The sequence below is a fragment of the Abramis brama genome, assembly GCF_963993115.1.
Source record: "Abramis brama genome assembly, chromosome: 23".
NCBI lineage: Eukaryota > Metazoa > Chordata > Actinopteri > Cypriniformes > Leuciscidae > Abramis > Abramis brama.
The window spans coordinates 24,926,385-24,942,278 of NC_139985.1; the positions used below are offsets into that span (position 1 = coordinate 24,926,385).

A 15,894-nucleotide genomic window follows, 5' to 3' on the forward strand; every position below is an offset into this window, starting at 1 on the left:
TTGTAGTGCGGCATTTTGCAATCACGACCGCCGCTGGAGGGCAAAAGCTCATTCCCTGACCGGGAATCGAACCCGGGCCGCGGCGGTGAGAGCGCCGAATCCTAACCACTAGACCACCAGGGAAGGTCTGTTGACGCCTCCCCCTCAAGCCCGGCTGTGGGCCTCTACCAGATTTTCCAGCAAGACCACTAAGGCTTGTATTTTCCTCCAGGAGAGGAGACGTCTCTGACCCTGGATCCCAGTTCTTCCGCTGAGAAACTGTCACAGGCTCTGTAGGAATATCCTAACAACACCACAACTTGCCATGAAAACAAAGCAACCGAGATCCCCAGCATGTGAGGCCTCCATCTCCAAGGTTTTTACAGCAGGCCCCTCATCGGACCCCTTCCTGACGTTGGCTCCAGGCCTGTTAGTGGCATGAGAAAAAGTAGATGTCATGACAGGCCTCTGCCCAGTCGAACACCAACAGGTCCCGTGTAAGCTCAAGGACATATAATAGCATACAATACCATGCGTCTTTTCAAATGCATTGCATGAGTACTGTCACAAGGACCTTGCTTTACGACCAGTTTATAGTGTCTGTTATGCCATCGCAGGAATGGGAGGAAACTGAACCCCCTGGGCGAGGCAAAGGAGAGCTCCCTCCGGTGAGCCTGATGAAATTGAATTCAGTAAACAATCCCTTCGGATCATTCCCATGTTCTTAAAGGGGGCGTTACACACTAAAAGCCAAAGGGCCTGCTCCAGGTGGGAGGAAGATCCCATATGGTCTAGCGGTCAGGATTCCTGGTTTTCACCCAGGCGGCCCGGGTTCGACTCCCGGTATGGGAAGTTGGGGTTGTCTTTGCTTCACTTATCGAGACAGCCAGCACGTCTGTCTGTGCCAGTAGCACTTTTAGCCAGCGGCGGAGCTTCAGCAACCTGATGGGTTGAGGTTCTGTCCCTGACCCGTGTGCCTTCGATAGCTCAGCTGGTAGAGCGGAGAACTGTAGGTGGCAAGTTGGCAATCCTTAGATTGCTAGTTCGACTCCGGCTCGTAGGAGGTCTTTTTCTCTGACCCTGGATCCCAGTTCTTCCGCTGAGAAACTGTCACAGGCTCTGTAGGAATATCCTAACAACACCACAACTTGCCATGAAAACAAAGCAACCGAGATCCCCAGCATGTGAGGCCTCCATCTCCAAGGTTTTTACAGCAGGCCCCTCATCGGACCCCTTCCTGACGTTGGCTCCAGGCCTGTTAATGGCATGAGAAAAAGTAGATGTCATGACAGGCCTCTGCCCAGTCGAACCTTGCTTTACGACCAGTTTATAGTGTCTGTTATGCCATCGCAGGAATGGGAGGAAACTGAACCCCCTGGGCGAGGCAAAGGAGAGCTCCCTCCGGTGAGCCTGATGAAATTGAATTCAGTAAACAATCCCTTCGTATCATTCTGATGTTCTTAAAGGGGGCGGTCACACACTAAAAGCCAAAGGGCCTGCTCCAAGTTGGAGTAAGATCCCATATGGTCTAGCGGTCAGGATTCCTGGTTTTCACCCAGGCGGCCCGGGTTCGACTCCCGGTATGGGAAGTTGGGGTTGTCTTTGCTTCACTTATCGAGACAGCCAGCACGTCTGTCTGTGCCAGTAGCACTTTTAGCCAGCGGCGGAGCTTCAGCAACCTGATGGGTTGAGGTTCTGTCCCTGACCCGTGTGCCTTCGATAGCTCAGCTGGTAGAGCGGAGGACTGTAGGTGGCAAGTTGGCAATCCTTAGGTCGCTGGTTCGACTCCGGCTCGAAGGAGTCTTTTTCACACGCAAACATTTCCTTGGCCGTGCTTCTCGACGAGGCCATCAGCGCTTGAGTTTGTAGTGCGGCATTTTGCAATCACGACCGCCGCTGGAGGGCAAAAGCTCATTCCCTGACCGGGAATCGAACCCGGGCCGCGGCGGTGAGAGCGCCGAATCCTAACCACTAGACCACCAGGGAAGGTCTGTTGACGCCTCCCCCTCAAGCCCGGCTGTGGGCCTCTACCAGATTTTCCAGCAAGACCACTAAGGCTTGTATTTTCCTCCAGGAGAGGAGATGTCTCTGACCCTGGATCCCAGTTCTTCCGCTGAGAAACTGTCACAGGCTCTGTAGGAATATCCTAACAACACCACAACTTGCCATGAAAACAAAGCAACCGAGATCCCCAGCATGTGAGGCCTCCATCTCCAAGGTTTTTCCAGCAGGCCCCTCATCGGACCCCTTCCTGACGTTGGCTCCAGGCCTGTTAATGGCATGAGAAAAATTAGATGTCATGACAGGCCTCTGCCCAGTCGAACACCAACAGGTCCCGTGTAAGCTCAAGGGCATACAATACCATACAATACCATGCGTCTTTTCAAATACTTTGCATGAGTACTGTCACAAGGACCTTGCTTTACGACCAGTTTATAGTGTCTGTTATGCCATCGCAGGAATGGGAGGAAACTGAACCCCCTGGGCGAGGCAAAGGAGAGCTCCCTCCGGTGAGCCTGATGAAATTGAATTCAGTAAACAATCCCTTCGTATCATTCTGATGTTCTTAAAGGGGGCGGTCACACACTAAAAGCCAAAGGGCCTGCTCCAGGTGGGAGGAAGATCCCATATGGTCTAGCGGTCAGGATTCCTGGTTTTCACCCAGGCGGCCCGGGTTCGACTCCCGGTATGGGAAGTTGGGGTTGTCTTTGCTTCACTTATCGAGACAGCCAGCACGTCTGTCTGTGCCTGTAGCACTTTTAGCCAGCGGCGGAGCTTCAGCAACCTGATGGGTTGAGGTTCTGTCCCTGACCCGTGTGCCTTCGATAGCTCAGCTGGTAGAGCGGAGGACTGTAGGTGGCAAGTTGTGGCAAGTTGTGGTAGGTGGCAATCCTTAGGTCGCTGGTTCGACTCCGGCTCGAAGGAGTCTTTTTCACACGCAAACATTTCCTTGGCCGTGCTTCTCGACGAGGCCATCAGCGCTTGAGTTTGTAGTGCGGCATTTTGCAATCACGACCGCCGCTGGAGGGCAAAAGCTCATTCCCTGACCGGGAATCGAACCCGGGCCGCGGCGGTGAGAGCGCCGAATCCTAACCACTAGACCACCAGGGAAGGTCTGTTGACGCCTCCCCCTCAAGCCCGACTGTGGGCCTCTACCAGATTTTCCAGCAAGACCACTAAGGCTTGTATTTTCCTCCAGGGGCCAGTTGCACCAACAGGGCGTACGCCTGGTCTTAAGGTAAGTAGGTCTTAACTCAGCATTCTAAGTCCAACCTAAAAGTTACGACCGTTGCACCGTCCAGGCTTAAGTCCTCTTCTCGCTAAGACCGGGCGTAAATCTTACGCCTAGTCAGTAGCAGGCGTAAATGCAAAATCTAGGCATATAATAGCGTTAATAGCCGTTATCCGATAGATAATGTTTCTATAGTAACCACTTCGTAACCACATAAGTAAATACAGTAGTAAAGACATGGCGCGCCTTATACACAGACTTTACAATGAGCGGGCTTTTAGACGGGAGAGAGTTATTCGGGACAGAAGCAATCCATTGGACCTTTACAATGATGAGGAGCTGATAGAGAGGTTTCGATTCTGTCGGAGGGATATATATGAACTTGTTGAAGAGCTGTCACCCGACTTACAGTATGTATCGGACCACAACGCAGCATTGACACCAGCATTACAGCTATTAATAACGCTACGTTTTTATGCAAATGGTGCGTTTCAAAACACTGTTGGAGATATGATTAATGTCCACAAATCCACCGCATGTCGGGCCATCCGCAGAGTGTCACTGGCACTGAGCCGTCGCCTTCCGCGATCTGCTCACCTCCCCACTGAGGCCGAGTCTGCGGTGATGAAACGCCGATTCCGCCGGGCCTCTGGCATTCCTGGTATTGTGGGCTGCATCGATGGGACTCACGTCCGGATCCAGGCACCATCTGAGCATGAGTATCTGTATGTCAACCGCAAGGGATACCATTCAATAAATGTGCAGATTGCTTGTGACGCCAATTATAAGATCTTTAATTTGGTGGCAAGATGGCCTGGATCTACCCATGATGCACGCATCCTCCGGGAGAGTGCGTTATACCAGGATTTCGAGGCTGGACGAGTAAACGGGCTTCTTCTCGGCGACAGTGGATACCCACTAAAACACTGGCTGATGACGCCTATAATTGCTCCGAGGACTGAGCAAGAACGACGGTATAACACCATCCACACCACCACTAGGTCACTCGTTGAGCGGTGCATCGGAGTCCTCAAGCGCAGGTAAAATCCTTTCCACAGTGTCTGACTCTGTATCCCTATCCATGGTGCTGATGTAGTGCGGTCACTAGATCACTGAAAACTATATACATGGGCGGCGCTAGGGTGGGCTAGCAGTTGCCATATTTGTTAAAATATTATAATGTTATTTTTTTTATCTATGTTGATTATGAAAAGTGAACAGCACGAATAAGATATATCAATAGCCTATATCGAGAGACATGGAGCGGGTCAGACATGATTTTGTTTTGTAGAAAGCCTTTCTTTAAAGTGAATTTCGTTTTGGATAAATTGTATATTAATTTTAATCAATTTTTCAGCATACAATTGCCTGTAGCCTATTTAATAAATAAGAAGTATATAGCAGACAATCATGGAGGCGCCCGCGCGGTCACTTGCACTGCACGTTAACGGGAGCGCGTCTCATCCTATAAGTTAACGAAACTCAGTGTATGCCTCACACAGACATGAGAAATACATCAAATACACAAAGCTTGAAATGTCTTTAAACGAAATAATTCAAAACGAAAAAACATAGGCTCTCTGATTATGTAATCCATGTGCATTTCTCTGTATAGGCGCGTTCACTACGAATATGGCGATCGTCAAAAAATAAATAAAAAAAAGTTGAATATTACATATTTAGTGGCCAAGTTTTGCTCATTTATTAATAGTAGAAAAGTGACACATTTAGGTTTTACAGTAATCATTGACTTTTTTTCTAGGTTTCATTGTCTTCATGGAGAGATGCGGATGCACCCTGAGCGAGTCTGCACCGTAATAGCAGCGTGCACTGTCCTCCACAACATCTGTGTCACCAAGATGATCCCTCTCCCTAGGCAACACCATCAGCCGGTGCCAGAGGAAGGTGTCGACCCTGTGGACCATGCAGGGCATGAAGATGTCGGTGGACGACTAGTCCGTACACGCATTATTAATGCTTTATAAATGTTACAATATTTCTGCCAATTATCTGCAGGTTGTAAACCATAAAAATAAGCCACAAAGAAAGTCCAGTAGGTCTATAATAAACTTTTTTTTTAATTTACATATATAATTGTCATTGATTCATTGTACACAATTTGCCATTAGGTTTATTTACAGAAATACAAAAGACCGCCCATCCTCTTCAGAAATAGGCGAAGATGACCTGTTTATCTGTTGTTGGAGCAACTGTATTTCTAAACATATTTTTTGTTTTTCAAGTTCCAACTTTTCCTGCTCGGTCTGTAATTTTTTTGTTTCAATCTCCACTCTAACAATTTCCTTCTCAAGAAGTGTCTGCTGCAGATTATCCAGCCTCCTCATCCGTTTCACCGGCGGTGCACCGCTGCTGTGTTCGTGAGAACTTTGTGGAGTGACTGGGTCCTCCATCGAGTCTAAAAAAATACAGATAATCTGTCATAGGCCTATTGTTATCTGACAACTACTAAAACTGTTATTCTAGGCTAACGTTACTCTAATATATAGGCTACACACCTTCACAATTCACACTCTCGCTTGAGTGATCAACATCCATCTCTGGAGAGACAGAGGTTTCTTCCATGTCGGTACCGCCACTTTCCGCACCGACCAAACCAATAAAAGCCGGGGAATCCTCTCCAAAGATATCCACAATTATCATACTGTACACGGAAGTTTTTGGGGGAGGACCCCCGCCGGTCGGGTGGTGTTTTTTTGCAGACAAATCTTTTTTTGCTTTGCTCAGGAGGTCTTTCCACTTTTTTCTTATATCGCTCTCAGTCCGAAGGCAGCCGGAGTCAGAGCAATCGTTAATCGCCTCTGTTATCTGTCTCCATGTTGTTTGTTTTTTCTTGTTTGTTATTGTATTTGATTGCTTGGCAGTCAGTGTGTGTCTGTGCTGACTGTACTGCTCTATTAACTTTCGTATTTCAATGTCTGTGAAATTTCCTTTTCTTTTTCTTTGCTCCTCCATTGATACGGCTAATGTTACAAGTTAACCAAACAGCGGAAGATAGTTTACAGCGTAACCTAGCAACGCGCGCTGCTGGTCAACAACACATGAACGCGCAACGCTAAGACCAGGCGTAGTTAAGCCTAGGCTTAAGTTTGGTTGGTGCAACAGACGTTAGGTCAACTCTAAAGACTGGTCTTAACTAAGACCTACTTAGCAGTTAGGACCAGGCTTAGTAAAGCCCTGTTGGTGCAACTGGCTCCAGGAGAGGAGACGTCTCTGACCCTGGATCCCAGTTCTTCCGCTGAGAAACTGTCACAGGCTCTGTAGGAATATCCTAACAACACCACAACTTGCCATGAAAACAAAGCAACCGAGATCCCCAGCATGTGAGGCCTCCATCTCCAAGGTTTTTACAGCAGGCCCCTCATCGGACCCCTTCCTGACGTTGGCTCCAGGCCTGTTAATGGCATGAGAAAAAGTAGATGTCATGACAGGCCTCTGCCCAGTCGAACACCAACAGGTCCCGTGTAAGCTCAAGGGCATACAATACCATACAATACCATGCGTCTTTTCAAATGCATTGCATGAGTACTGTCACAAGGACCTTGCTTTACGACCAGTTTATAGTGTCTGTTATGCCATCGCAGGAATGGGAGGAAACTGAACCCCCTGGGCGAGGCAAAGGAGAGCTCCCTCCGGTGAGCCTGATGAAATTGAATTCAGTAAACAATCCCTTCGTATCATTCTGATGTTCTTAAAGGGGGCGGTCACACACTAAAAGCCAAAGGGCCTGCTCCAGGTGGGAGGAAGATCCCATATGGTCTAGCGGTCAGGATTCCTGGTTTTCACCCAGGCGGCCCGGGTTCGACTCCCGGTATGGGAAGTTGGGGTTGTCTTTGCTTCACTTATCGAGACAGCCAGCACGTCTGTCTGTGCCAGTAGCACTTTTAGCCAGCGGCTGAGCTTCAGCACCCTGATGGGTTGAGGTTCTGTCCCTGACCCGTGTGCCTTCGATAGCTCAGCTGGTAGAGTGGAGGACTGTAGGTGGCAAGTTGACAATCCTTAGATTGCTAGTTTGACTCCGGCTCGTAGGAGGTCTTTTTCTCTGACCCTGGATCCCAGTTCTTCTGCTGAGAAACTGTCACAGGCTCTGTAGGAATATCCTAAGAACACCACAACTTGCCATGAAAACAAAGCAACCGAGATCCCCAGCATGTGAGGCCTCCATCTCCAAGGTTTTTACAGCAGGCCCCTCATCGGACCCCTTCCTGACGTTGGCTCCAGGCCTGTTAATGGCATGAGAAAAAGTAGATGTCATGACAGGCCTCTGCCCAGTCGAACACCAACAGGTCCCGTGTAAGCTCAAGGACATACCATACCATACAATACCATGCGTCTTTTCAAATGCATTGCTTGAGTACTGTCACAAGGACCTTGCTTTACGACCAGTTTATAGTGTCTGTTATGCCATCGCAGGAATGGGAGGAAACTGAACCCCCTGGGCGAGGCAAAGGAGAGCTCCCTCCGGTGAGCCTGATGAAATTGAATTCAGTAAACAATCCCTTCGTATCATTCTGATGTTCTTAAAGGGGGCGGTCACACACTAAAAGCCGAAGGGCCTGCTCCAGGTGGGAGGAAGATCCCATATGGTCTAGTGGTCAGGATTCCTGGTTTTCACCCAGGCGGCCCGGGTTCGACTCCCGGTATGGGAAGTTGGGGTTGTCTTTGCTTCACTTATCGAGACAGCCAGCACGTCTGTCTGTGCCAGTAGCACTTTTAGCCAGCGGCGGAGCTTCAGCAACCTGATGGGTTGAGGTTCTGTCCCTGACCCGTGTGCCTTCGATAGCTCAGCTGGTAGAGCGGAGGACTGTAGGTGGTAAGTTGGCAATCCTTAGGTCGCTGGTTCGACTCCGGCTCGAAGGAGTCTTTTTCACACGCAAACATTTCCTTGGCCGTGCTTCTCGACGAGGCCATCAGTGCTTGAGTTTGTAGTGCGGCATTTTGCAATCACGACCGCCGCTGGAGGGCAAAAGCTCATTCCCTGACCGGGAATCGAACCCGGGCCGCGGCGGTGAGAGCGCCGAATCCTAACCACTAGACCACCAGGGAAAGTCTGTTGACGCCTCCCCCTCAAGCCCGGCTGTGGGCCTCTACCAGATTTTCCAGCAAGACCACTAAGGCTTGTATTTTCCTCCAGGAGAGGAGACGTCTCTGACCCTGGATCCCAGTTCTTCCGCTGAGAAACTGTCACAGGCTCTGTAGGAATATCCTAACAACACCACAACTTGCCATGAAAACAAAGCAACCGAGATCCCCAGCATGTGAGGCCTCCATCTCCAAGGTTTTTACAGCAGGCCCCTCATCGGACCCCTTCCTGACGTTGGCTCCAGGCCTGTTAATGGCATGAGAAAAAGTAGATGTCATGACAGGCCTCTGCCCAGTCGAACACCAACAGGTCCCGTGTAAGCTCAAGGACATACAATACCATACAATACCATGCGTCTTTTCAAATGCATTGCATGAGTACTGTCACAAGGACCTTGCTTTACGACCAGTTTATAGTGTCTGTTATGCCATCGCAGGAATGGGAGGAAACTGAACCCCCTGGGTGAGGCAAAGGAGAGCTCCCTCCGGTGAGCCTGATGAAATTGAATTCAGTAAACAATCCCTTCGGATCATTCCCATGTTCTTTGTTGAGTATCTGAGTATTTGTTATATTCAAAATAATCCATACATTATGCTTTTTACTCCAAAACAAGTTATATGAGCCCAGGTCAATGAGGCATACAGGCCATAAATAGCAAATAGAAGTTCAAAACTTGTAGGCTAATGTTTACAAAAACTTAAGTTGATAAAAAGATCTATCACAACATTAGGTGATGATATACAGTATGTATTATTTTGGATTTATAAACTGCTATAATGTGGCGGTCATTTTGGACCAGGAACACAAAACTAGCTAACATGAAATGAACACAACAGGAGGGTTAATGCCGTGTTGCCGGGCTACAATGGCAGTTAGTGTAACATGTTCTGTATTTTTTCAGGCAACGACATGGCTTCAACTAAGTCACACAAAGGCATGAGCGATGCTGACTGGCTTGCGCATCTGGAGAGTTTTGCCCGAACAGGAGTTTGGCCATCGAGGAAGGGGAATAGACCTTCTCCCCGACAAAAAAGATGGCATGAGTTGTATCAGAAGGTAAATTATGTAGCTAGATTCATGGGTGAACTAATAAACTCATATGATAATACATTGTGCTATTTTTATTTATGTGTATGGATAAGTAATTATTTACAATGTAAATACAATGTAATATTGATATAATTAAGATGACTGTTTTGAGATAACATGGACTACAGCAGGGATAGGCAACTCCGGTCCTGGAGGGCCACTGTCCTGCAGAGTTTAGCTTCAGCCCTGATAAAAACTCACCTGCCTGTATCTATCTAGTAATCCTGAAAACACTGATTGCCTTGTTCAGGTGTGTTTAATTAGGGTTGGAGCTAAACTCTGCAGGACAGTGGCCCTCCAGGACCGGAGTTGCCTATCCCTGGACTACAGTGTCATAGCTACACTTTATGTTCACAGATAGAAAAATGCCCTCTGCAAATGAGGGGGCAGACGACCCTTCTGAAGGAAGCTCAGAAGTGTATTTGTGGATTTCACAAGGTAACTTCAATTAGCCTAGTTCAAGTTGCATAACTGGATAGATGTGTTTGCAATATCAATGTGTCTTTATATCTAAAATTAGGCATTAGGAGGACTGTATAATATTATGTGTGTGGTATATCTTAATGCATGTATCACAGGTTCATCCACCAGTCACAGTGGATGCGTCACAGAGCACCCCTGCCCAAAGCACATCCTCCATCAGTGATGTGTCTCATCCTGCAAAGAAACCCAAGCTGACATTGTCAATGGTGAGCAGAACTTACGATTGCAGGTATCACTGCATACATTGTAACATCTCAACATTTTCCTATATTTTTCCTAACATTTTCCTTTCAGTTTGAAAAGTCAAGGTTTGGAGGCTCACATGTGGCAACAGCGAAACCCAATTTAAGCATCCAGAGGAAAACCTCTCAGGTTAATATGAAAGACATCATGACTTATTTTATCATGACACTACATCATTTTATTTCATAAAAAATGCAATCCCCTTAATAGATTAATTATAACGTTTGACTCCACAGACATTAGAGCACTCCATTTCAGCCGCAGCTTCATGCCCACCTTCTGATCCTCGTCCTCCTCTTCCTCTATCCCCCAAACCTCATCGGCCTGTCATCAAGTCCTCCTCTTCCTTCTTCCTTCCTCCAGCCCAGAGATCACAACACACCAAAGAAACAACACCACCATCGATTAATACTGAGTTTGCGGTTGTGAGGAGCCCAGCAAGATGTCATTCAAAATATAAACATGCCTTTGTCATTTAATGCTCTCTTAACTTTTATTTAAACCAATGTTTTTGATAATATCAGCAGGTCTCATCTCAGCCAGAAGACCCTGCGGATCTCCCACTACTGTGGCCACAGACAATGCCACAGCAGGACCAGAAGTGGGTGTCGGAAGCACTTTTTAGGGTTGGTGCAAAGGGTAAGCTGGAGCTGCGTGAAAACCTGCAGTTGTGGTATCACCCCCCACCACCAGCCCTGTTGTACCACCAAGCTCCAGCACCTGATAGATTTTTTTCACAGCGGCTCTTGCTCTGGATGCCATATAGGCTATGGAAGGTGCGGCTCCAGTGTGCTAATCCTGCCTGTGCCAGGCATCAGCTGTGTGGTGGTGGTCTGCACAGGAGAGTACGACAGGTGTTAGATATTGACAGATACTACAACCTGGTGACAGAGACCCTGATCTGTACCAGATGTAGAACCAGCTACCTGTCCTGGAGTCATGCTGTGCTGCAGCAGTTGGACCTGGCCCATCGATCTGAATTCAGGATCATCCTCACACGCAAGTAAATATTTTGCAGTCATGTTGCTCATATGCTAACTTTTTTGATAAATACTCTGATAATAAGATATTTTTTTCCAAGGTATGCATGTGACATTCGCGTTATTCGCTTGCTGCATGAGAGGGGCATGGGGAATGGCCCAGTGAGGATCATCGGCCAGCTGAGGGAGAACCACAGTGAGGAGTGGTTAAAACGTGTGGCTCGGTACACATCAGAGTGTGTGGCCTTTTTAGATAAGCCTGGCCTGCAGCCACTGCACTTCCAGGAACCACCACCACTTGCTCCAGTACCCAGCTACAAATGGCTGCTCACTGTATACAGTCAGGACATCCTCAACAGTCTCGATCACATCAAGGCCAGCATCACATCCACGTATGGATCAATTTTAAAAATGGATTCAACTAAGAAGGTTAGAGGAGCTGCTTTAATGACTGTACTTTCTATAATGAATTGTTTAAACCAAAATAGCTTTATTTTTCAATGTTACTGATTTGGATGTATGTTGTATTATTTGCTATGTTTATTGTTTCTTTTAGATCACCAAGAAGTTGAGTGGGCCTGCGAAAGGCACAGCACAGTGGCTTACCTCAGTAGGCAATAAGGTAGGTCAGGTGCTGATGAGTGTCCTGACTGCGAATGAAGGGGCTGGGTTAGACCTCATGGCTGCAGGGCTTATGGAGAGGTACCAGAGAGCTGGTGTTGATCCTCCCACTATCCTGTATGTGGACTGTGACTGTTGCAAGGAAGTGGGAGAGACAAAACTGAAGAGACGGTTCAGCAGCTGGCCCAATGTCATCGTTCGCCTAGACATTTGGCATTTTATGCGACGTTTGGCAGTAGGGTGCACCACTGATGCCCACCAGTTGTACCCTACTTTTATGTCTAGGTTGTCGTCCTGTATTTTTGAGTGGGACGCAGGGGATCTCACTCTACTGAGAAGGGCCAAGAGGGAGCAACTCACCCAACAGGGCTGGCCTGCAATGACAGCAGCAGAGCTTGACCGTCATATAAGCAAAGATGAGCTGGCCCAACACTGCAGGAGGAGAACACGAGGAGAGGAAACCACTATCCACCTCCTTGATATGCTCATCAGAGAGCTCATGGGTGGCAAGGGGAATGACGCCCTTGGTGTTCCTCTCCTTGACAGTGTGAGGATGCAGCACATCTGGCACGTCCAGAGACGGCACGTCACCTGTATCCAGGACCCTCCAGATGTGCCACTCTACACGGAAATTGGAACCATAAACAAAGGTGGGATGGTTCTAAAAACTTATAGGTGTGCCAGAGGCTCCACATCCCTGGAATCATTTCACTGCCACCTAAACAGATTTATTCCAGGTTTGTCATGACAGATTATACCACATCTTGACACTAATTCCTGTTTATTTAGATATTTGCAGTTAACAGATAATATTTTCTCTTTTGCAGTTTCTCAAAACAATGTTTGGCTTTCTATTTATTTTTCTAGGGAACAGCGCAAACAGCCTGAACTTCCAGATTTACCTCCTGGAAGGTTTGTTACGCTGGAATCAGGACCGGGCTGCTGCTGCTGTTGCAGGTGGAAGTTCAACCCTGCGTACTTACACAGGGGAGCTGGTTTACTCTGTCAATGAGAACTACAACAAGTTGTATGGCAGGAAATTGGTCCCTAACTTCACTCCACCAGCAGTATACACAGGTAAATATATTTTGATAAATGCAGTTCACAACAGATCAGAGAAAAATAATACTACCAGAATTTTTGTACATTGGATTCTGTGTCCTAGGTGTCAGGGCAGAAAATAAAATTCATACTAGAATATAGAGTAACCCTGTCTTTTTATGATGCCCTCTGAATTACAGATTTTTTGTTCATGCACAAGCTGACAACAAGATTTACTGCATTTTAATAAACCTTTCTGATTAATTTTCTTTAAAAATGTTTCCTGTTCCAAATATTTCCTCAGGGGTGCAATATTTGTTGAGGCAGAATAGTCAACCCCTGGAGGACATGTGCCCTACCTCGGATAGGACCTCTCAGTTGCTTGAGGAGATAGATGTGGAGGAGCAAGGGGAAGAGGATGAGGGTTTCATTGATTTGTTGGGAGAGGAAGCCACAGTGACAAATCTTGTGGCATTAGATGACTCATTCCTTATGGGTCCTCCAGTCCCACCCGCTGCACCACTGCCCTGTGTCCAGTCTGCACCACTGCCCTGTTTCCAGGCTCCACCAGTGCCCGTTGTCCAGGCTCCATCCGCTGCACCACTGCCCTGTTTCCAGGCTCCACCAGTGCCCAGTGTCCAGGCTCCATCCGCTGCACCACTGCCCTGTTTCCAGGCTCCACCAGTGCCCGTTGTCCAGGCTCCATCCGCTGCACCACTGCCCTGTTTCCAGGCTCCACCAGTGCCCGTTGTCCAGGCTCCATCCTCTGCACCACTGCCCTGTTTCCAGGCTGTACCAGTGCCCAGTGTCCAGGCTCCATCCGCTGCACCACTGCCCTGTTTCCAGGCTCCACCAGTGCCCAGTGTCCAGGCTCCATCCGCTGCACCACTGCCCTGTTTCCAGGCTGCACCAGTGCCCAGTGTCCAGGCTCCATCCGCTGCACCACTGCCCTGTTTCCAGGCTGCACCAGTGCCCAGTGTCCAGGCTCCATCCGCTGCACCACTGCCCTGTTTCCAGGCTCCACCAGTGCCCAGTGTCCAGGCTCCATCCGCTGCACCACTGCCCTGTTTCCAGGCTCCATCCGCTGCACCACTGCCCTGTTTCCAGGCTCCACCAGTGCCCAGTGTCCAGGCTCCATCCGCTGCACCACTGCCCTGTTTCCAGGCTCCACCAGTGCCAAGTGTCCAGGCTCCATCCGCTGCACCACTGCCCTGTTTCCAGGCTCCACCAGTGCCCAGTATCCAGGCTCCATCAGCTGCACCAGTGCCCTCAGCAATAGTAAAATTTTCTTTTCTAGACCAATTGTTTCTCATTTAGTCATTCACCCTTAAGCAGAAAATCCACAAACTCACTTAACAGCATGTAATTATCTAACAAACAGTTATATTTTTCCAGGCTGTTGACAAGCAATGCATTCCTGGAATGGACCGGGTGGATGAGTTGGCGGAGTGTCTGGTGGAGCTGCGCACACAGGCGAGCCTCACACTTACCAATCAACAAGTTGCAACCATTGTGGGTTTGTGGCAGAACCTGGACCAATTTGACAAAGACAGGGTGATGTATGCTGCTCGTCATCAAGACAGGCTACTTACAGGACGTTTTAGGTCCCCTAAAAAGAAAGCTGTCTTTACTCCTGGTGTCGACAGCACAAAGAGATGTGTTTTGGGTTCTAGCGGCTCTCCAGCACAGTGGCCTAATTGTTGTCGCCTTGTTGAAATGATTTTCATAAGGTTGTGTAACATCCACCGAAGCCCCAAAAAACAGAGGACACAATCTCTGTCAAGATGGGATCTAATTCTTCGTGATTACAGAAAAATTCGGCAGCTAATCCTGAGCAATGGAACGGTGATGAGCGAAACAACCCTTCCGCTAGTTGAGGTAAATCAGAGGACCCTTACAACGTGGCACAATGAACGTTTAAAGGGTCAGGAGGTCTCAGTGCTGTTGCAAGGGCTGGAGCTTCCTGAGGCACGTCCAGTGGCATTGGATGCTCTGCCTCCAGCACAAGTGCAGCCTGTTGTGCCTCCACAATATACCCACCAGTTGCATAGCTACCAGATGCCACCAGACACAGCTGGACAGGCAAAGACAAAGTTTGGAAAGATCCAGCCCTCAGCTACCTGTACATCTGCCACAGCATTTTCATTTGAGCCATCAGCCTTACACCCTCAGGACAATTTATCCCAGGCCGACAGCACCGCACCCATTGGTTCCTGACACACCCACTGCCCCTGTTGTGTCTCAGATGGTACTGTTGCCCTGCCCAGGCCCATTTTTCACCATTAACCCTGGTGCAATTTCCTCTGACCCACCTGCAAATGTCACAGCCACCCCAACCAAACGGTCGTACAATCGTACTGTAAATGCAAATACGTGCAGAAAGTGTGGCCAATTTCGTACTCAAGAAACTGGCCATAGCCAGTACAAAAGCAAAATATTTTGCCCAAATAAAGAGACAATTACCAAGGAGCAGTGGTTACAGAATATGAGAAAATAACTCTTGTGTGTCTGTGTGATTTATTCATTTTGCTCTCTTGGTTGGCTCAGCTCTGTTTTTTTGTTTTTTGTTTTTTTTTTGTTTTTTTATCTTCCAGCTATATTTAATTTTAAAGTATTATACTGTGCACTTTTTTTAAATCTTGTATTATTATTATGAAAACAATATTAAGTAAAATACAAAAATATGTATATGAGAGTATGTATAAGTATGTATAATTACACTATAATACATATTGAAATATATAATAAATATTAAACAACAATAAACTATTATATATATTTAAGTACAGTGCACATACATATAGTTGTATATACTTATATTTTATATAGTTCATAAATTCTTATTTTTTAAACTTATTTTTACGTTTGTGTTCTTTTGTTGTTCCATATGGTGAATTCAGTACTTTTCCACATTTTTCTAATATGTATATAGTTAATAAATCTGTTTCTCTATGAAGACTGGTGTGTTGCATTTATTTGTTTTATTGCATGTAATAAAGTTCAGTGTACAGTTGCATTCAGTGTCAAGTAGCTGTTCCTTTTCACTCTGAATATATTACAATATAGTGTGAATGCAGTAATAAGGGGGTTATTTTGCCCCTACTGCCATAATAAATGATTACCTT

At 47.3% G+C, this 15,894-nt stretch overlaps 2 protein-coding genes across 2 annotated transcripts; both read left to right on the forward strand.

Annotated features, from left to right (window-relative positions):
• The first annotated feature begins 3,225 nt into the window (after positions 1-3,225).
• Positions 3,226-5,744, forward strand: LOC311074566 (putative nuclease HARBI1). Its single transcript, XM_084101273.1, has 2 exons — positions 3,226-4,251; positions 4,974-5,744. Exons 1-2 carry the CDS (start codon positions 3,449-3,451, stop codon positions 5,194-5,196), a joined length of 1,026 nt encoding a protein of 341 aa, XP_083957399.1. The 5' UTR covers positions 3,226-3,448; the 3' UTR covers positions 5,197-5,744.
• A 3,586-nt stretch (positions 5,745-9,330) lies between these two features.
• On the forward strand, positions 9,331-15,633 carry LOC311074954 (uncharacterized protein). The gene is made up of 11 exons (XM_084102000.1): positions 9,331-9,368; positions 9,759-9,839; positions 9,980-10,090; positions 10,179-10,256; positions 10,364-10,552; positions 10,652-11,130; positions 11,209-11,536; positions 11,664-12,465; positions 12,596-12,805; positions 13,074-14,047; positions 14,165-15,633. Exons 2-11 carry the CDS (start codon positions 9,780-9,782, stop codon positions 14,984-14,986), a joined length of 4,053 nt encoding a protein of 1,350 aa, XP_083958126.1. The 5' UTR covers positions 9,331-9,368; positions 9,759-9,779; the 3' UTR covers positions 14,987-15,633.
• Positions 15,634-15,894: the final 261 nt, after the last annotated feature.